At 38.5% G+C, this 21,769-nt stretch overlaps 1 protein-coding gene across 1 annotated transcript in view; it reads right to left on the bottom strand.

The window, feature by feature from the left end:
• The window catches only part of tenm2b (teneurin transmembrane protein 2b), a 302,210-nt gene that overhangs the window by 24,277 nt on the left and 256,164 nt on the right, over window positions 1–21,769 (bottom strand). The window contains exons 8-11 of the mRNA XM_016278713.1: window positions 15,845–15,967; window positions 9,911–10,116; window positions 6,953–7,148; window positions 4,566–4,667 (exon numbers count right to left, since the gene is read on the bottom strand). Coding sequence (XP_016134199.1) covers window positions 4,566–4,667; window positions 6,953–7,148; window positions 9,911–10,116; window positions 15,845–15,967 — 627 coding nt within the window. The remainder of the gene's footprint in view (window positions 1–4,565; window positions 4,668–6,952; window positions 7,149–9,910; window positions 10,117–15,844; window positions 15,968–21,769) is intronic.

Below are 21,769 nucleotides of genomic sequence, written 5' to 3'. Positions count from 1 at the left end.
CAAGAAGCATTACTTATTATTATCAAAGCTGAAATAGAAATGTTTTGTAACATTATAAATGTCTTTATTGTCACTATTGATCAATGTAATACATCCTTGTTGAATAAACAAGCCTTTAAAAAAAGTCTTACTTACTCCAAAGCTTTGAATGTTAGTGTACACAGATGTCAGATTTTTTTGTAAATCCGTTTATTTGAGTGAACCAGATTAAAGGGGTCATATGATGCGATTTAAATTTTTCCTTTGTCTTTGGAGTGTTACAAGCTCTTGGTGCATAAAGAAGATCTGTAAAGTTGCAAAGACTAAAGTCCATCCATTAGTATTCCTCTTCCAGCTGGACTCCAGAGCTCAAAAAGTCATTTAATATTCTTATAGATGCGGATCACACAGTGAAGACCGTGTCCTTTGCTCTGAATGTGATTATAAAATAATGGCAACACACACAAACATACACACCCGCGCAAATATGTTTTTGTACTCTGTGTGCTGATGCAAACATGAGCAAATCAATCTAGACCAAACAGCAAAACAGCAGCCGAAAAGTCTTTGAAAGACACTGATGTAAAAGAAGTCACAGAACCGAGGGAAATGCCTTTGACTAGCTCAAAGCTTCAAAACAGGATAAGACCATGTGTGTTTGTGTGTGTGTGTGTTTACCGATGGTGCAGTGTTCTCCGTTCCAGCCCTGTTCACATTGGCACTTGCCATCCCTGCAGGTCCCATGTTTCACACACTGTGGGTTACACAGTCTCTGGTCACAGCTTGTGCCTGTCCAGCCCTCCTCACAGTGGCAAACGCCCCCGACACACACACCATGGCTCCCACCGGTTCATTCTAACATGCCCCCACATGTCTATGCCACGATGTGGGAAGATTTGCATAATGCCGCCCAAATGTTCATGCAAAGAAAGAAGGCGTAACTTTGATTCTTGGAAAACCAGCTTCATTAAGAGAAGTTCAGGTATGAAATGTAAGATAAGATAAGAGAAAAATGAAGCATAGTGTTAATCCAAACAAATACACTGAAATGTATGAAATCACCTCAAACCGTGTGTCAAGAAAACTTTCTTTTTAGCTGTTTTCAGACAGTGTAGATACATCACTGTTATTTTATGTCCTTGTGCACTCACAATAAGCAAATGTGCCCTCCTGAACTGTTGTCATATACAGTACGTAGCTTTGACATGTCTGACATGTTTTAGTAAATTGGTTCATTTGGACAAACCAGATAAAAAGAAATGATTCACCAATTCCAGTCTCTTAGTATAATCAACTCTCTAGTGGAATGTTACATCTTCTATATCCAAATAGAAATTCATAAACATTTCTCTTCAGGTTTAACCCTATTGATTAAAAACCCTAATTGTTTTAAATGCTAAATTATATAATCTGATACATACCATACATACATTACCGTTCAAATGTTTGGGGTCAGTGAAAGTTTTTAATGTTTTAAAAAAGTAGCTTATGCTCACCAAGGCTGCATTTATTTACTCAAAAATACAGTAAAAACAGTAATTATAGCAATTTAAAATAACTTTTAATTTATAATATTAATTTTAATGTTTTAAATGTAATTTATTACTATAATGGCTATAATTTTTTTTGCAGCCATTACTCCAGTCTTCGGTGTCACATGATCCTTCAGAAACAAATATGCTGATTTGGTGCTCAAGAAGCATTACTTATTATTATCAAAGCTGAAATAGAAATGTTTTGTAACATTATAAATGTCTTTATTGTCACTATTGATCAATGTAATACATCCTTGTTGAATAAACAAGCCTTTAAAAAAAGTCTTACTTACTCCAAAGCTTTGAATGTTAGTGTACACAGATGTCAGATTTTTTTGTAAATCCGTTTATTTGAGTGAACCAGATTAAAGGGGTCATATGATGCGATTTAAATTTTTCCTTTGTCTTTGGAGTGTTACAAGCTCTTGGTGCATAAAGAAGATCTGTAAAGTTGCAAAGACTAAAGTCTCAAATCCAAAGAGATATTCTTTATAGAAGTTAAGAGTCAACCACGCCCTCCTAAAACGGTTCATTCTAACATGCCCCCACATGTCTATGCCACGATGTGGGAAGATTTGCATAATGCCGCCCAAATGTTCATGCAAAGAAAGAAGGCGTAACTTTGATTCTTGTTGTAGCATTGTTGCTGCTGCCACTGCCATGTTGTGGAGATGCTGTGTGTCTCTTTATGAAAGTGAAACTACTTTGTTTGGTCTTCCAAAAGAGGACACAACTAGAAATCAGTGGTTAAGTTGTATTTACAACACTGTTCCGGAACAGTTCAACCCAAATATGCAGATGTGTGCAGCGCATTTTATGGAGGACGAGGACTGTTTCCTGGGAGAGTAGCCTACAATGCCGGTGTCTGTTTCTATAAAGTGGGGCAATTCCAACTTTGCAAGGATAGTCTGGCGCTTTGACTAACAGCCTGTAAGTACGTTTTCATATTTAAAGAATTTGCCACTGACGATTCAAATGCGAGTTTTGAGCAGTGTAGAGTAGCGCTTGTTGTTTGTCGTTTCTCCGATCACAAATGCAGACATGGTTTAATGTTTACGCAGCGCTATACGCAACGCAGCGCATAAAAAGACAGTATAAGTCATAATAATCTGTAATTATGTCCCCACTGGATGCAACAAATGCCTCGTTTATAATGGGTTTTAATATTTTTGTCTCGCCGTGCCGGGACATGGCATCACAGTATGGTAAGGGGCGTAACATTTCCATCACACACTTGAGGTATTCTGCCAATCACAATGCACTGGATAGCTGGCCAATCAGAGCACACCTCGCATTTCAAACCGATGAGCTTTGTAAAAATCGACGAGTTTCAGAAAGGCGGGGCATAGAGGAGAAATAATGTACATTATGTGGAAAATAATGTGTTTTTTTAACCTTAAATCGCATAAACACATTGCATTACACCAAATACACAAAATAATGTTCTTTTTAGCAACGTCCTATGACCCCTTTAAAGAAACTATTCACCAATTCCAGTCTCTGTGTAGAGTCATTTACTTATAAACCCTCATATACTGTACAGTTGAGATTGAATTAGAAATGTTATAATTTGATATCATATATTGCCCTCTAATCGGATGCAAACTGTATCATGTATTGCCCCTTAAAAAAGTTGCAGTAGTTACATAGCTGACTACTTTTTCAAAAGAGACTCATGATTTTAACTATTTTAAATTGTGAGTAGCTTTTATCTTGACAAGTTAAACTTTGTTCTCCAGCAATAGCCGGCATACAGTTTTCTGTTACAGTTTCTGATGAAAAATTGCCTGGAATGAATGAATGTAGGAAAGGAAGAAAAGAATCATCCCTTGCATTTTTCCCACAGAGTGTTCGCTATTCAGCCTCAAAGGCAGCATAAACACTGCTGAAGCTCTCTGAATATGGTGATAAAGCAGACGATGCCTTGTGTAATTAAGGTAAGAGATTCAGAGGCAATATCAACGGCACTCTCTGCTACTCAAAGAAGACGCCATTTGACAGTAATAAACTAGCTGTCTATAGTCTCAGGTGAGCTCTCTCACACACACACACACACACACACATTTCTCTTTACGAAGCCTCCACTGAGAGCATTTCATCACTCAAAAAGATTGGTCTGGCACAGTAAAGCCAACAAACCCATCAGACATTTTGGCATAACTGAGATGGGATTAATCAGTGATGTTGCAATTCATCCATCTGGATCTCAGAGTGATGTGACAGTGTCATAGAGCCGCTATGACGAATGGCCAGAGTTTATGTACACTGATGATCTGATGACAAATGCTGAGTTCGAGGGAAAATTCTGACATATGCTTCACACATCTATATCTGCATCATAGTTAAACATGAAGCAAGTCAATTTAAAACTTACAGCAAATTTGAAATAAAAACGCGCTCATTAAAAACCTCACAAATAAATCCAGTGGCTCACAAAGTTCATTTTGAAGTCAATGTAAATACAATTTAATATAAAACTAAAGGTTATCTAACAACACAGCATGGAATGACATAATAATGATTAAGTTTGATATTAATTACTGATATTAATTAGTTTACAGATCACATGTAAAATGACAGAGTGACAGGTCATGTTTATTTTTATATTATTATGAATACATATACATTTATATAATATTGTTTTGCATAAAGATATATTATAAGATATAAAGAAATATTTAACTTTTTTATTGCAACACATTAATTATAAATTATTGTACATTCATTTTACTGGGTGGGTGTGCTTACTTGTCTTATAATAATGTCACAATGCAAAAAAAAAAATCCTAATGGTCCTAAAATAGGCTAAATATAATTTCTTATTTCTATGCTGAATAATTAATTTTTTTGACTTTGTGAGAAGAATCACAAATGGCAGGTACATCTCTTTACATTTAGAAATGTGAAAGTAAGGTGTTCTGACTTAGTGAGCAAAATGTTATTACACAACACAGCTTTTTTGTATGACTACGAAAATGTTTTGACAAATGCTGCAAAGTGAAGCATAATTTTTTTGCATAAACATTCCGGCAGTGTGACAGTAAACGGTACCTTTGGAACAGTCCGTGCCGTGGAACCCTGGGAAGCAATGACACGCTCCTGACATGCACTCTCCATTGCCATGGCAATTCTGGGGGCACTCTTCCACCGAATCTGAAACGAACCATAAGAGACGCGTACATTTTACAACCCTCAGTTATTAATGGGGGACAGTGGAATGTAACGTTCACAAATTCAGAAGACTTTAAACGCTGCTGCCTGACAAAAAAACAAGTCATAGCGCTATGAACTTTCTTGCATTTTGTGAAATAATCTCATACACAGCATGGCACACTGTGAACTTTCAGCCATCGTTATTGATTCCGTGGCAATGTGTGAATTACTGTGACACATTTCAGCAAAGCCTTATGGGAAATATAACACTATGACTGCGGTAAATGCTAAAATAAACAATGCTTTTCAAATCAACAGCAGCCATCACCTGAACAAGATGCACAGACATTCATACAGTATGTGATCAGATTTAAGAGGCCTCATGAGCACAGTGTGTGTGTGTGTGTGTGTATTTCTCCTCAAACTGAATATTTAATCATACATACTGTTATGAATATAGTGGACCAAGAAAATAACTGGACACTTAAGCCACACTTAAAAATGTATGAATGTCACTGCATTAGATAAATATCAAAATGGCATCTGCAAACAAGATTTTCTCCAAGCTAATTTCACTTTTCTGAATCATTTTTGCAGTGAATTGTAAACAACTGATCTCAAGGTGATTTTGAGTGGATGTATGAAATTGGTTCTTTTCCAGTTCAAACAGGTGTTCTATGAGAGCAACTGCAGGTGCATTTCTGAAAATGTTTAATGCCTGACAACCAGAAAGTGTGCAAATACTGTACGATTTAGTCTTTTCTATTTTTAAACCAAACACACATCTTTTGTGAAATGTGTTGAAAAGTGTGCTTGTGCTGTCTTTAAGATAAATGCCACTTGGTTTGATACTCTGTTATCTAATGCAATGGCATTCATTCATTTTAAGTGGCTTAAGTGCCCAAACACGTTTAGCACTTAATCTCTATGGATTTATTCAGACAGCAGAGAGGCAGCAAAAGTACTTTTTTTGTGACATACTCTACTCAAATAGAGAGAGAGAGAAAAAAACATACAGTTCAAAATATTGTGGTTAAATGTGTATGAAAGAAGTCTAAGTTTTTTATATTAAGGGTCCTTACATCTAAATTAATAATTTGATACTATGCACTCATTGTATACATAAATGCTATTACATTGCACTTATATTTGATAATACTGTCCTGTAATTACATCTGTAATTAATTTCTGTAATTACCCACCTCAATAACAGCAAAAGTGTTCTGCAAGTCAACATGAATACAATACGTACATTGTACCTAACAATTCATAATTTTATTAAGTACATAGTATTTAAAGACACCTAATATAAAGTGGGACACTTTTATTATTTTTTACATAATTTCTTATCATCAATGTTAAAATCAATGTTGTTTTTATCAGTGTTGTCCTGCTTTAAATTTTTTTAGAAACTGACCGTTTTTTCCCCCAGTATTCTTGGATTAACAGAAAGTTTAAAAACACAATTTTAACCTTCATTTAGACATTTATTTTTTAATAATGTAAAAGTCTTTAATAGTGTAAAAGTCATGTTTGATCAATTAAAAAAAAGATTTAAAAAGTCTATGAAATATATAAAAATATATTTACAAATCTCATCTAACCACATTTGTATTTAATTTTAAAACAGATTTTTTAAATGTGTTTTATTGTTATTTTATTTGGGAAACAATTTCTGTTTTTTTACTCATTCTTTGTCCATTTACTGAAGCATACTCCAGTTGCTATGTTCTGAATATTGAATGAGTGAACAAGTGAGCAGTTTATGCATGAATATTTAAACACAAAATATATAAAGTACATGAATATGTAAAATACAGCAAGACCTCCTATACGCTTTATGAGTTCTGCATCACTGCCTGATGTCATGACAGACATGAGGCCAGATTTCCGCTTTGCTGTGACAGCTCCTCTCAACTGTTATAGAAGAAAGTCTGGAAGTTGGCATTGTGCTTTTGCTAAGTCATCACTATAGCAACCGTTGTAGAGAAACTGCCTGAAAAAAACATATTTCAGTGTTTACTTTTATTTTAGAAATACAGCTATTCCTTCTATGACCTAAAGAGAAATGTAAGTGAAAGGAATAAAAGCAGCTCTCCCAGTTCAACTGCTCACATTCAAACTGAAATATAAAATGAGGTTAAGGGTAGATCAGGTGAACTGTGCAAGCGGCTTGCAGTTAAATGCATCTTCTAAACAGCAGGTCTCCAAACAACCAAGTTTTTATTTACCATCTTCCTTTCAAATGTTGTCTTTAGCGTGTAAATAAAGCTGGAGGTGTCTACCTAGAGCCACAGTGCTGAATGAGACGGGTTCTTTCTCTTTGCCGTCATTGTAGAAGGCCAGGTGCCAGGTGCCGGGGTCCAGATACTGCACAAAGATTGCCTCGTTCTGGACAACGGTCTGAATACTGCGCCTCTCGCGAGGAGACTCGATAACGCTCCACTTCTCTTTTCCATCCAGCCTTTCCATGTAGTCATACTGAAGAGAGAGGGAGAGGTGAGGACAGAGGGAGAAAACAATCAGCAAGGCAAGTAGCTGCGGGACATCACCTTCACTAAAAACTGTAATGACAATCAAAATAGTCAAATTAAATCAAAATGTAGAAGAGATAACAACTCTGGAATGTGACAAGACAAGTGTAAGAATTCTGCAGACAAATATGCAGCGATAATTTGGAAATCATTTACAATTCATAAAAAAAAGTTGCAAACAAAAAAGCCTGTCTGTACAGATGGTCTCTTCATGGTAATTAACGAAAACCTGTCTTTTTAAGGAGGAACATCACAGGGAACCAGATTTCCTTGCTCTATAAATGCTAGCTCACACACTGTCCCAACAAATGGCAACCAACCCCAATTTCCAATATATGTTGACCATGTTGGCATTTGCTGGGTCAGTCTGAACATTACAGTGTCAATCATTAGAGTTACTGTAGATACATGCTCATGAAAAACAAATTAAGACAACACCATAAGAAAAACATTTTCCGATAAGTTTATGGACATTTCCTTCAACCCTAAAACATAACACAATGCAATTCCCTAATATTAACATGGAACATTGGGCCGTATTTTCACAGACATTTCTTTGAGCATATTTAAGCTGCAAACAATAATTACTTTTTTACATTAATAAGAATAGAAATCATCAGGATTTTTATGATTCTGATTTAGATTCAGCTTCTAGTTTCTAAAAAAGTCCATTAAGGACTCAGTACTTAGAAGACAAAAAATTTGTATAATGACAAATAACTAATCATGTTCAACAGCTCTGTCATTATGAAAATATGTTAGTAACTAGAAGTCTTACAAACATTAGGTTAAACACAGTAACAATTTTATGAATACAGACCGGATATCAGCTATGTCAAAAATATTGACTTGAAGTTAAGTCAGTGTGTACTAGGGGTTGAACGACTTCTGATTTTTTTAAAAATCAACTTTTATGTGATGAAAGTCGAGTTGAAATCGACTAGTCGCTGATGATGTCATTAATGAACAAATAAGTTTGGAGCTGTGATAAACAGCTTGTGCACAGCTATGGCATATCACACAGCGCTGCCCACATGGCTATTGCTCCTATAACAGCTCAATTTTATCAGTTCTTTTGTCTTTGAGTCGTTATATTTCTCACAGATTTCTGCTCGTTCTAAATCAGATACAGATAAAGTAGCACAGTAAAGATTACATTCATATGAATGCATTAGTGAGAGCGATTGCGTGTCTGAATTAATTCTACCTGGCAGCGTCTCTCTACTAGTAGTAGTGACGCTGTGGGATTTAGTTATTAAGAAATATATGCTTGAACTTTTCGGTTTCTAAGCTACTTTATTGAGAAATCACAGAACAGTGTTGACAATACATTTCCGCGCTGAATGTTTCTGTGCGCCCGCGATGTGTGCGTGATATACGAGCTACTGTCTGTAGCCTATGTGTGTGCCTTACAGTGCAGCAGCGCATTAGATTAGAACGGTGATTAATTTACATGTGCAATAAGCTGTTTAAAAAGTGCATTCTCCTGTTCAATTTCGAGCATCTAGTAATATAATCACACTCACACATGTCTTGTGGAGCGCTTTCAGAGTATGCATTTATTTGTCATTTTAACTGTTTGGAAAAGGAGCGTAAATGTGGAAGTCCTTCAAAGATTTCTTATCCTGTTGCGCCCTCTACAGGACTAGTCGACGTCAATCTTAAATGGCAGAGCATTGAAGTCGACTAGTCGATTAGTCGGTGCAACCCCTAGTGTGTACTGAGGTATCAATTCAGTAACCAGCTGACTCTTTCAGTGAGTAAGCTGTTTCAGACCAGTGAGGTTATCTGTGACAAATGAGCTGGCTCATAAGAGTCATTCAATTCAGATGTAAAGCGCTTGAGCACTGAAAGGATAGTTCACCCCAAAATGAAAATTCTGTCATAATTTACTCACTCTCATGTCGTTCCAAACCCATAAGGCTTTTGTTTACCTTTCAAACCCAAATGAAGACATTTTTAATGAAACCTGAGAAATTTCTGTTCCTCCATTGAAAGTCCAGTCCACCACAACTTTCACGATTCAAATGTCTATTAAGAGACGCTCTAATTAAAAGTAATCCCTTTGAATTGAACAGCTTAATCTAAATCTTCTAAAGAGACATCATTGCTTTATATAATGAACAGATTTAGACTTTTATTAACATATAAATATCTATACACATACATACAGCACATCAAATGTGGTAAATAGAAGCTCAATGTGCTCGATGCGCAAGATCTATTAAAGTTTGTTCTTACAGTATGTTTAAGTATGTTTGAGCTACTGTTGACCATATTTGATGTGCTCTATGTATGTGCGTTAACTGATGTTTATACGTGAATAAAAGCCTAACTTAAATCATCATAATAAGTGATTGCATCTCTTCAGGAAACCTGGATTAAACTGCTCAATTCTTAAAGATTGCATTTATATGTCTTAATGTACTTTTTGAATTGTGAACGTTTTTATGAAATGGGTTTTCAAAGGATGGACAGAAAGCTCTCACGTCTTTTTAAAATGAACACAAGCCTTATGTGTGGAACAACATAAGGGTGAGTAAATTATGACAGATTTTTCTGTTTTTTTGTGAACTAACCCAAACAAAACAAAAACTGAAAGTTTTGCTGAAATATTTTTCAGTATTTAAAAATTGGATTCCCAGCCATAATTGTAAGTGAACCTGGCTCCTTTAAAAGAAGAAACAAGACATGAGGCGATTTGCCCACCTGAGCATGTGAAGGAGGCAGGCCTTTCCGCATGTAGACCCCAAACAGCGCATCCTTGCCCAGGGAGATGTTGAACTTGAGAAAGTGTGGCTGGCGCAGGTGAAGCAAAGACCTCCAGAAGACGCCTGGAGGAACATCCTGACTGACACGCTGACCCAGCTCCAGCTCCCCGCTGTTTATACTGCTGTTCTTCAACACCCACGGCCCTGAGATGGGACGCCAAGAGAAGAAACAAGATTTGTTTGAGGGGGGAAAAACACTAAGAAAGTATTTCAAAGACACGGAGAACAGGGAATATCCTCCGCTCCATGTGAAAATATTTGCAGTGTGTACAAAAAAAATCAACATATATTATTCCACTGAGACACAGCTCTGTGCTAATGAGTGTGTGGTGTGGGCTGCCAAAGTCATCAACCCTAAATCAAACCCTGTCTTCTCCCTTGAAATCATAATACCTCTGCATGACAGCACTGGCCACACACGCACTCCTCCCTTCCCAATACACCTGCTAAGTCTGTCCTCTAGAGAGAAAACTGGTGTTGTGTTGACAGAGCAGATAGATCGCAGCAACTCCAATCAGAAAATAACCCAGTAAATGGGCCTTGATAGTATCGGAAGCAACACACACACACACATACACACACACACACACACACACACACACACACACACACACACACACACACACACACACACACACACACACACACACACAAACACACTCTTTTAAGTCTGAGGGGCCAGTGCAACACGAGTGGGCTTGGTGTTAGCTGTCAGTCTAGTCTACTTTCTCGATGTTTGATGTGCCCTGATAAGCAGAGACAATCTGTTTCCCAGCCTGCTAAAACCTCTGGCTGCATTTAAATGGGTTATGAAGAGAGACGAATTGAATTGAGCAAGCGCGAGCAAGCTCTTTCCCTAAATGGATCAAGCCTTCTTTTTGCAGGAGAACATGCGCACGCACATGCAGTGTCAGGTCTGAGTGACAGGTCGGTTAAAGCAGCCCAGTCTGGTAACCAGTGGGAGTCCACACCAACCTTCCTCATTAACACGGAGCATGGATGGACGGCTCTGCGCTGAACAAGAGCACCACACTGAGAGAGCAAGAGAGAGAGATGGAAAAAGTGAGATAGATAAAGAGAGAAAATGAGAAGCAGAAAAAAGGGGAAGAGAAAGTACCCTAGAGAGGGTGCATAAGAAGAGTCTTGTACTCTGGAGCAGAAGTTCACACTCCTCAAGTTCTCAACCAGTCAGAACTACTGACAATAGAGCCACTGAAAAAGGTGCTTTCCTCTCACGAACGAACACTCGCACCTATGTCTTGATATTTGTGGACTTTCTTGTTTAGTGTAGGTATGACTAGGTCAGTCACCTCAGATCCTGCAACCTAAAACCTACAATAACTCTTATAATTTTCTAAAATAACTTGTTACCTAGCACTACAGAAAATGACTGATTGTACCATCCTTTTTACTTTTTTTTTTTTGAGAATTTCCCCAGAAGGTGGTTTGTCAGATGTAACTCATTTCTGGGCACAAATTTCTCCCCAAAATATGGTTGATTAGGTACATACAATCACTTTTATCCTTATAGTGTTTCTATACTTTGTTTCTCTACAGCTCCCTATGGCTATATTAAAATATAAGCACTTAATTAGGTCTACTTGTTCAATTAAAATCTAATTGTAAAATTATAATTAGTACAATATTTCATTTTAAAGAGTCTTAGAAATAGCCACAGAAGAGTTGAATGGAAATCCCCATAGAAATGCCAGAGTAACAAATATTCTGAATAATTCCAGAATAAAAGTGTTCCTTAGATCTTATTCTATTGAAATAAATAAATATGTAAATAAACGGTTACACTTTACTTGAAGGGGTGTGCATAAGACTGACATGACACCTTCATAATCATGACATGACACATGACACATGTCATGAATATGAAGGGTTTTTATGCATGTTTATGACAACTGTCATTAAGTGTCATTTGCTCAGTTATGTAATTTTTAATGCAAAGATGACATTGTTTGAGATGTCTTTGTTATGGGCTATGGTTAGGGGTAAGGGTAGGGGAAGGGTTAGGTCAAATAATGTCATATTTCCATTAAAAATGACATAACTGAGCGAATGACACTTAATGACAGTTGTCATAAACATGCATAAAACCTCCTTCATATTCATGACATGTGTCATGTGTCATGTCATGATTATGAAGGTGTCATGTCAGTCTTATGCACACCCCTTCAAGTAAAGTGTTACCAAATAAACAAATACACTAATAAAGTCTTAATCTTCTGGAATAAAATAAAGAGGGAGATATTCCAGAGAGATGTGGAGTGCACAGTATGTTATTGTATAAAAGCCATATAAAGAGGAATACCATATAAAATTATATGGCTTAGGGCCAAATGCAGTCAGTTTGGTTCGCATGTAACATCACATCCTAAATTACTAAAGTGACTTTTAGTGGATGGCATCCATCAGAGGGTTAAATGAAGCATAAACATCTTTTTTTCACAATTTTTATTATCCATATGAAACTAATTCTGGTATGTAATGCGCACTTTTCTCAATCCAATTGATTCCCAATGGATGAAATGAAGTTTTGCACTATATTTTCCAGCATAAAAGGGTCATATGATGTTGCTAAAAATAAAATTATTTGGTGTATTTGGTGTAATGAAATGTGTTTATGCGGTTTAAGGTTAAAAAACACATTATTTTCCACATACTGTACATTATTGTTTCTCCTCTATGCCCAGCCTTTCTGAAACGCGTAAATTTTTTACAAAGCTCATCGGTCTGAAAAGCGAGGTGTGCTCTGATTGGCCAGCTATCCAGTGTGTTGTGATTGGCCGAATACCTCAAGCATGTGACGGAAATGTTACGCCCCTTACCATACTGTGATGCCGTCTCCCGGAGTGGCGAGACAAAAACATTAAAACCCATTATAAACGAGACATTTGTTGCATCCAGTGGGGACATTATTACGGATTATAATTACTTATACTGTCTTTTTTCGCGCCGCACAAACATAAAACCATGTCTGCATTTGTGATTGGAGAAACAACAAACAACATGCGCTACTCTACACTGCTCAAAACTCGCGTTTGAATCATCAGGGGCAAATTCTTTAAATATGAAAACGTACTTACAGCCTGGGAGACAGAACAGCCGGCATTGTAGTCTACTCTTCCAGGATCAGGAAACAGTCCTCCATAAAATGCGCTGCACACATCTGAATATTTGGGTTGAACTGTTCTGGAACAGTGTTGTAAATACAACTTAACCATTGATCTAGACGTGTCCTCTTTTGGAAGGCCAAACTAAGTATTTTCGCTTTCGCAACGAAACACACAGCATCTTCACAACATGGCGGCGGCGGTGGCAGCAACAATAAAGTTATGCATTCTTTCTTTGCGTGAACATTTGGGCGGCGTTATGCAAATCTTTCCACACAGTGATGTAGACATGTGGGGGCATGTTTAAACTAGGCATTTTAGGAGGGCGTGGACTAGTCTTAACTTTTATAAAGAATATCTCTTTGGGTTTGAGACTTTAGTCTTTGCAACTTTAGGGATCTTATCTATTCACGAACAGATTGTAACACTCCAAAGAGAAAGGAAAACTTGAAATCGCATCATATGACCCCCTTTAATATCTTGTTTCACTCAAAAGTATGTCACATTACAGAAATCAAATGGCCTGCAAACGTTGCTTTATGTAAAAAACATAGGTGAAGAATCAATCACCTCACAGCAACCGCAAAGGCTTAGTAGCATCAAAGATCCCTCAAGGTTTCAGCAATGTATTTTTTCAGTCACGAGTTCAAAGACATGTTAGTTCTCTTGCTTGCTTTCAATATCTCTAACTGTCAAGCTATATATATATATATACATACACACACACACACACACAAAATTGGTCTTCTGTGATGCTATCAGAAGCGCTTTTCATGTCAAGGTCAAAAAGACACATGATGCTTGTGTTGAGAAGTTCACTGAAGTCCTGACATGAGTCATGTGAAAGGGCCTTGTAGATTCACATAACAACAACATTCAAATGGTGCGAGTCTAGAATCATGTTTCTCCTCCCCCACTGACAGCACACTACAACACACGTGTCTGTGTGCATGTCTGTCTGTAGGACAGCTAGCCCTGCTTCAGAAACTCTCCATCAAAGAAAAAACACTTCAGAAAAATAGAGAAAGAGATAGAGAGAGCAAATGCACTCTAAAGCCTTCGCACACAATGTCCTTCCTCCCACATTATGTTCATCCTGTATCAGACAGGAGTTCTTCCATTACCAACCCAGACTCACTGAAAAAACGTGCCTGTTGTGACATTTCTGCAAAGTAATATTACACATTTTGCAACATTTTCAAAGTGAGATGTCCTGTGAGTGATGCTAAAAGCATGTTCAGTTTTATCTGAAACAGATGAATGTGAATGTGGCAAGGTTTTATTACATTGGTTGTTGTACATATTGCAGCAGTTCAGAAATGTAATGTCCGAACAGTGGCGCAAAATGCTTTTGAAATCGCATTTGAAAATATTGTACTACCTACAAACAAAAGCAAACATGAGATAAAATTGTTTTAGCTTGATTCCACGTGTGTTTGAGTCAGCATTGTGACTCCTGTTTCACTGGACTCATATAAGCACGTACCAGGTGAGATACCAAGCAATTTTACTACATCAGAAAAGCCATACATATGGAGCTGGTGATGCAAATGCTAAAATGTATTAGGTAAATGTGTTTTGTGTTCATAACATAGTAACGCAAGGAATTGGAAACTGTGGTGAATTGTATGTATGTGTACGTTTTTGGAGGCATGTTTTTTTCATTACACCCCAAAACAAATAGGATTGTGCACGCACACACATTCTCCACAGTTAAACCTAGATTTGCATCTATGTGTTCTCTCTCATAAAGACCCACTCTTTTAGACCCATCTAAAGGGAGAAGAAGCTGTACTCTGTGTGAAGAACATCAATACCGGCACTCTCTAAAGGTCAGTGGCAGTCGTTATCATCTGAACGTGTTGACACTGATAATGATAAATCATTTGAGGTGAACGCACAACAAACGGGGAGATTCTTTTGTGCCGGAGCCACTGAGAGTTAGCCAGTGCTTTGAACCATTAACTAAAGTCCACTGAGATCCAAAACGTCTCATTTAAATAACCCAGTTTATCAAAGGTTGTCGTTAGAAAAAGGCACACTAGACTGTGATTTTACACTAATGTACTCTCTCAATATACAGTACAGGACAATCACTGGTTGGGCTCAGATGATTCTCACAAAGCCTCAAGCTGACAGAGACTAACATGTGTTATAACAACCCAACAGTGAATAAATCTATTCATCATTTTAAATAAATGCATTAGCATTACTTTCTCATGCAGAACTGCAGAAGAGGCAGTTGAAGACAATACAACACTTCAATCGTAACACATTTAACTTTCATGATTGTGGCATATTCTGAGTAAAATTAGTTAGACTTAGTGAACATAGGCTGTGATGTTATTGTTAGGTTATTACAAAACTAAATCTTTTTTCAAAGAGGGAAAACATATTTAGCTATAAAATTGCAGGGTGGGACTCAGTGAACAACAATAGTCTAGGATGCAATTGATTATATTTAATACACTGTTATTATACTGTTGTTACCTAGTTATTACATTACAAAATTGTTCAATAAGTGAAATATTAAGCTAGAAAAAAAAATTAGTAGGATGGGACTTATAAAACTTTTCCCCCACTAGAATAACATGCGCTCATGAATTGTACATAATAAAATGACTGACAAGTGTAAACATAAGGCAGTTTGGGCTTCATGTCATCAGGGGGTTTGAATTTCATGTCATCGGGTCACTTGGATTTCACATTGATTGCATTTCAGGGTTTTGGCAGGAGTTTTTCGCTTTTACCTCTGCCTCCGGAGGGCACTGTTGCCACGTCGTCAATGCCAGGAATACTCATGCTGAGGCCAGTGTTCACTAGATGCCCTTCAGTAGGCTTCAGTCGCCAATTCAAGCCAAGCAGATTAAGAGCTGTGAGGGAGAGAAAGAGAGAATTAAAAAATAGAACATGATACTACATTATACCTCCCAACCACTTTATGTATACATGGATGACACATCCTGACAGCCGAGAGCCTGCGACACCCATACAACTATAACTCTCGCTGACAGAGGAGACTTTAGCATACAAATACACTCATTATAGCCAATGACACTTTGACTACAGTCTGTGCTTTGTTTGGGCTCCGTGCCCAGACAGGTTTAGTTGGACCAAGTTTAATCCAAACTGCTACAGGAATACTAAACTTGCCATAGATATGAATATGTCACCAAAAGCTGGTGGCACATAAGCAACACAAAATGTCAAATGCAACACAATACGGTGTCAGGAAAGAAGTGACACTTATTTTGGTATTGCAGAGCAAGGCGAGAGAGGACAAGAAAATTGTCTTGGAAAAAAATAAACTGAAGACAGTTTAAAGTTGGTGACAGATGCCAAATATTCTCAACACTTTCTTGTTTTTGTGTGTGCGCTAGAGAAAATTTTGGCTAGCCGCCCGCTTGTCTCCGCACCCCATATGTAGTATTATCAGTGCTTCCAAGACTTTGCAGAGACTGATTAGCTCCAATGGAGATCACTCGATATGCAATATTCAAATATGTCAAGTCGTGTTTAAGAAATATGATAATGATCAGAGAAAGTTAGTTTTGCGATGTGCTGGTGGAAATTACGAACGAGATGCCCCAAGGGAAAACAAGCACAGCCATACGCTCACAGACGCACACATAAAAATTTAGCAGGAAAACGCTGACGTTCGCAGAATCAACCATAACACCTCACCTCCGCCCCCTAGCTCTTCTATCCCTCCCTCAATCTCATCCACGCAAAATCAATGCCAACTCAGTCTTTCCCTACCTCCTGACTGTACATCGGAGGGCACGTTATCACTCTCGTGTAGAGGGGTCAAAAGAAAAAGCTGACTCCTTCAGGCTGTCAGCTGCTCTGATGTCATCTAGTCATTGTCCCACACGCATTATTCCTCATCTTATCTCTCTATACTCTAATCAGCCTTATCTCTCACTCGTTCATTGTTCTTTTCACCTTTCTCGTGTCCTCCATCCCTCCTGCTTTCTCTTCGTCCATTTCATCGTGGCGCTCGCTGACAAAGGTGGCCTGTTATGACCTGAGACATCTTGTCGCACTAAGCAGTGCTGTGGAGAAATTCTCTAACATAATGTTTTATTCCTCTGCATGCTGTTGGTTGAATTCAAAGCTGAAATTGCAACATAAATGCAAATATATCATTATATTTTAGTATTATTCTATGTTCACAAAATTTTTTAGATGGTTTAAGCAGCAAGAAACTAAAGATCCTGTTTCCATCTTAAAGTAAAAATAAACAGATTATTGCAATTCAGTATGTAATTCAATATTTTACTTGCCATTTCTTTGTTATTGTTTGAAATTTACCATCAATATCTGAGTGATTTTTTTCCCAATGTAATTGAAAGTAAATAAAAATAATAAAATAAAATGTGAATAAATAAATAAATAAAAAGGTGAATTTTCTCTCACAATATTGCAATGTGACTTTATGGGTCCTATTTTAACAGTCTAAGCGCATGGTCTAAAGCACAAGGCGCAGGTGCATTTAGGGCGTGTCCAAATCCACTTTTGCTATGATCGAAAAGGGTTGTCCCTATTTTCTTAATCAGTAATGGGTGTGTTTTGGGCATGACGTGCAATAAACCAATCAGAGTCACATCTCCCATTCCCTTTAAGAGCCAGTTGCGCTCGCGCAATAATAATCTTTTACATTGTAATCCTTTAATTTTTAATATTTGGCATGTTTGAGGGCTGCTGCGCATCCCTGTGTATAATAAGCAGTGTACACATGTTGTGGACCCGCCTATAAGCGCATATTACTAACGCACTCTTTACATAACAAAAAAATACTGTAAAAATACTTTAGTTTGTCTATGGTGCAGTCTATTTCAGTTGCCTCAAAATAGCAATGTACCTGAACACACCTGGTTTTCATTCCAGCACGGCCATGGGCGAACAAATGGGTGCAAATGCATTTGCTATTTAAACAACGTGGCGCAGGACGTGAAAATGATAACTGCGTCGGGCTGAAACTAGCAAAAAACACTTCGACTGGTGCCGCATTGCGCAGGGTGTATGATAGGGCCCTGTATCTCAAACTATTACATTATATTCCGCAATGGGACTTATATCTCACAACATGACCTTTTGACTTCCATGTGAAACAGATGTATGTTTTCCCCTTATAATAGAGAGTTGCATTCATGGCTCAGGTGATCGGACACAAAAATATGTTTGTGGAGTTCTTTTTAAGCAAGATTCCAGTGTCCAGGTCGTATACTTACAGGGCAGCAAGTACAGGTGAACAACAGCTATTGAAATGAAATGCTAATGGATTGCTCTCCTCAACCTTTTTGAATTCAATCACTAAAGAAAAAATCACTCAACCTTCAAATATCACTGAATATCATTTTAGCATCAGGTTTTCTTCCAGTGCACCAAACATGGTCACCATAATGAGATTAAAGCATGGTTTCAATACAAAGTGGAGGATGAATCGCAAATTATTTTCACCATAGTGAGAAAACAAATATTAAAATCTGGATTTATGTTCAGATGAACCTCTTCAAATCTCTGACCCAATTAGTTTCACAGGTTTTAAACAATATATTACAATGAATTCATGTAAGGTATGTCACTACCTCATGAATTTAAATATGTTCAGCCATTTCAACAGCATGTTTACAAGTTTTCATTTGCTGCAAATGTGTTAACAAGGCAACTATTTGTCAACAGAGGATATTCAATTAACAGTAACCACAGTAACAGTGGAATAAATAAATACAATTAAAATAATGAAAACATTAATTTACATACTGCAGGTTCATTCAGCATCCATCTGGAGAATAACACTCTGACAGCACAGGAAATATCTTGATATTTTTGGTCTTCTGTGGAAGAATGGGCACGGTTATGGGTCAGGTAAGGGCCGCACACTGCTCTCATGTCTGGCAGCATTGGCATTACATTAGTGTCAGTTTGCACTTTTTTTGCTAATCAAATCTGGAGGAGCTCTTCAACAAACTAATTTTCGGTCTGCGAAATAAGCATTAATTATTAAGAGGAAATGTGTTAGATGTGAAATTCATGAGATGCTGCATCTCACTTTATGTAATCTCTATGTATAATTCACCTCTTCAAAGTGATGAATAATATTACCTACCTAAAACATGGAGAGAGAAACAGGAAGAAAGAGAAAGAGTGAGAGAACAGACGGGGATACAGATGACAAAAGTATTCCCTTGTCTTGCCTGAGGAAGTCTACGTTTTCAGACTGGAGCTCTTCTCAGATTTAAAAGCACACTGAGAAAATGAAATCTATAACCGACATGAGCTGCAAAACTTATTTCACTGAGCTGTACCAGCTGAGTTGGTGCTGACAGCAGCACTGCAAAAGTGGAACTCTTTCTTCAGCTATCCATTTTGAAAATAGATAAATACATTTTTGACCTAATGCTTACATGCGTCACAAGTTCAGTTTAGGGTTAGAGTGACTTTCAACTGACTCTGTTTCTATTAGAAGTTCTAATGCACTGACACTTTAACATGAATCAGACTTGTTTTTTATCTTTCAATTCATTTTAATGACATAACCAATTGGGTTTACATTAGGGATGCACCCGAAAACGTATGGCAAATATGAAAAACTTGCGATTATTTTTAAAGTATGGTTAATATCCACTGCTGTTACAATATTTTGAGGTCAGTTTTTTAAAATTGATTAATTGATAATCATTTTGAGATCGGTCAGTCAGAGTTGGTACTCTGCACTAATGATGCTGCAGGAAGACTGATATCCTTACATTATTGTACTCTTTACCAAAGTACACGCATTTTAACATCCAAACCCAGAACTGCTTTTACACGACGTGTGTGGCTTTTTAAACCACTGGCGGTCCATGAGGGGCCTCTCAGAGATCTGGCATGTGTTCAGTGTATGAAGATGCTGCTGATGTGATCCATGAGAAGCGCTGACCTCAGGCACGGCCTTGAACATCAAGCCACGAGTAAGTCAGGTGAGCTCACATTTGCAGAATGACTGCAGAAGAGAGCTGACTCACCTCTGACAGCATGAGAGATGCTTGGAAATTGAGGACGACACTAAACAGATAGTGCTGTCAGCTTTATGAAACAACTATATGTGGTCGTCGTGTTGCTGAGGTGCTCTGCGGATAGTCTCTGGAGGCTTGACAACATGCGTGAAAGTCTGTTGGAGTGCATTACTGTATTATGATTTTGCTCTGCATAGAAGCCACATCAAATGGCTGTGGTTTCACAGAAATCAAGGGAGACAGTACATCATGTGCTTGAATGGTAGTTATTGGTCAGGTGCACAACATGCAGAAGACACATTCTAATTGACATGATGGAGCAGCTGTCCATCACCTGTCTTACTCTAATGTGAAGGAAGGTTTTTAGACCAGAGCTCCATTCTGGAATAACTTTCCTCTCATTTAGGACTAAGTTACAGTGAAATGTGTACTGAATAGATTTGAAAAGGCAGGTTTTCTTTTCAGTGTAATTAAAATGAAATATATATAATAAAATACAATAAAAAGGTGACTTTTCTTTTACAATACTGCAATGTGACTTCATATTTGACAACGTGACTTTGTGACTTCCATGATTTTTTTTTTTTGCATTGTGTAATAACAAAAATAGGAAAAAGACATAGGTAGAGACTTTAAACAATTTTAAATCTTTTTGACTTTGCTCTTCAGGTGTCACGGTGTGTGGAGGCAGGCAGGATGATGAGGATGACAAGGATTCAAATAAGGATATTTAATGTAGAGACAACAAGGCAGATTCGGGTAGATGAGACACACACACACACACACACAATAACTGACAATAATAGAATACAAGAGACAGGAACATATAGGGCAGATAACGAGGGGCAGACAGGTGAGCACACTGAGGATAATTAACTAATGATTGAACGGGCTAAACCAACAAAAGGGGAAGAAACCACAAACAGTCCACAGGGGCGTTACATTACTCCCCCCTCCCGGAAGGTGCGTCTTCGCACCGTAGAAACAGAGGGAGGGGGGGAGGGGGACTAGGAGGAGGGCAAAGCAGTGGATGTGAGATGGTGACAGGGGAAGGCAAAGGGCTGGCAGGCAGACCAGACTGGTGGAGGTTCCGGCGGAGGCCGGACTTCCAGGAGGAGGACGGCTAACAGAGTCCAGGGAGGTGCCGATGGAGGGAGGAGCCAGGGAGACGACAGGAGGGAACCGGAGCAGGAGGAGGAGCCAGGTGGGACCCAGGCCACAGCTATAATAGCGGCCCACGGTGGAGCCGACGGAGGGAGGAGCCATGGAGGAGGAATGTCCAGAGATCTGCGGCGGAGCCAGAGCGACTGAGGACCAAGGTGGAGCTGACGGGAGGAAGTAGCCCAACGGAGCCTGTAGGACAGAGCGACAAGGCGCAGCCAGAGGAGCGGAGTCCAGAGGCGATGGCAGGTCGACACCCGACCAAGGCAGAGCCGGAGGGACGAGGGAGCCCGGTGGAGCTGATGGATCGATGGGTGACAGTGGAGGCGAGGGAGCTAGGAGCCGAGGTGGAGCCACTGGGTCTACGGACCGAGGCGGAGTCCAGGCTTCGGAGGCGGAGGTGAGGGAGACTCCGACCATGGTGACGCTGGAGGAGGCCGGAGTGTGTGGGAGGGCGGGCATTTTTGAGGAGCGGGCACTGGAGAGAGCTCTTGGGCTGGAGCCCTTCCTGGG

This window comes from Sinocyclocheilus grahami, unplaced genomic scaffold (genome assembly GCF_001515645.1).
Source record: "Sinocyclocheilus grahami isolate Dianchi unplaced genomic scaffold, SAMN03320097.WGS_v1.1 scaffold124.1, whole genome shotgun sequence".
NCBI lineage: Eukaryota > Metazoa > Chordata > Actinopteri > Cypriniformes > Cyprinidae > Sinocyclocheilus > Sinocyclocheilus grahami.
This window is presented reverse-complemented; position numbering and strand designations above follow the sequence as displayed.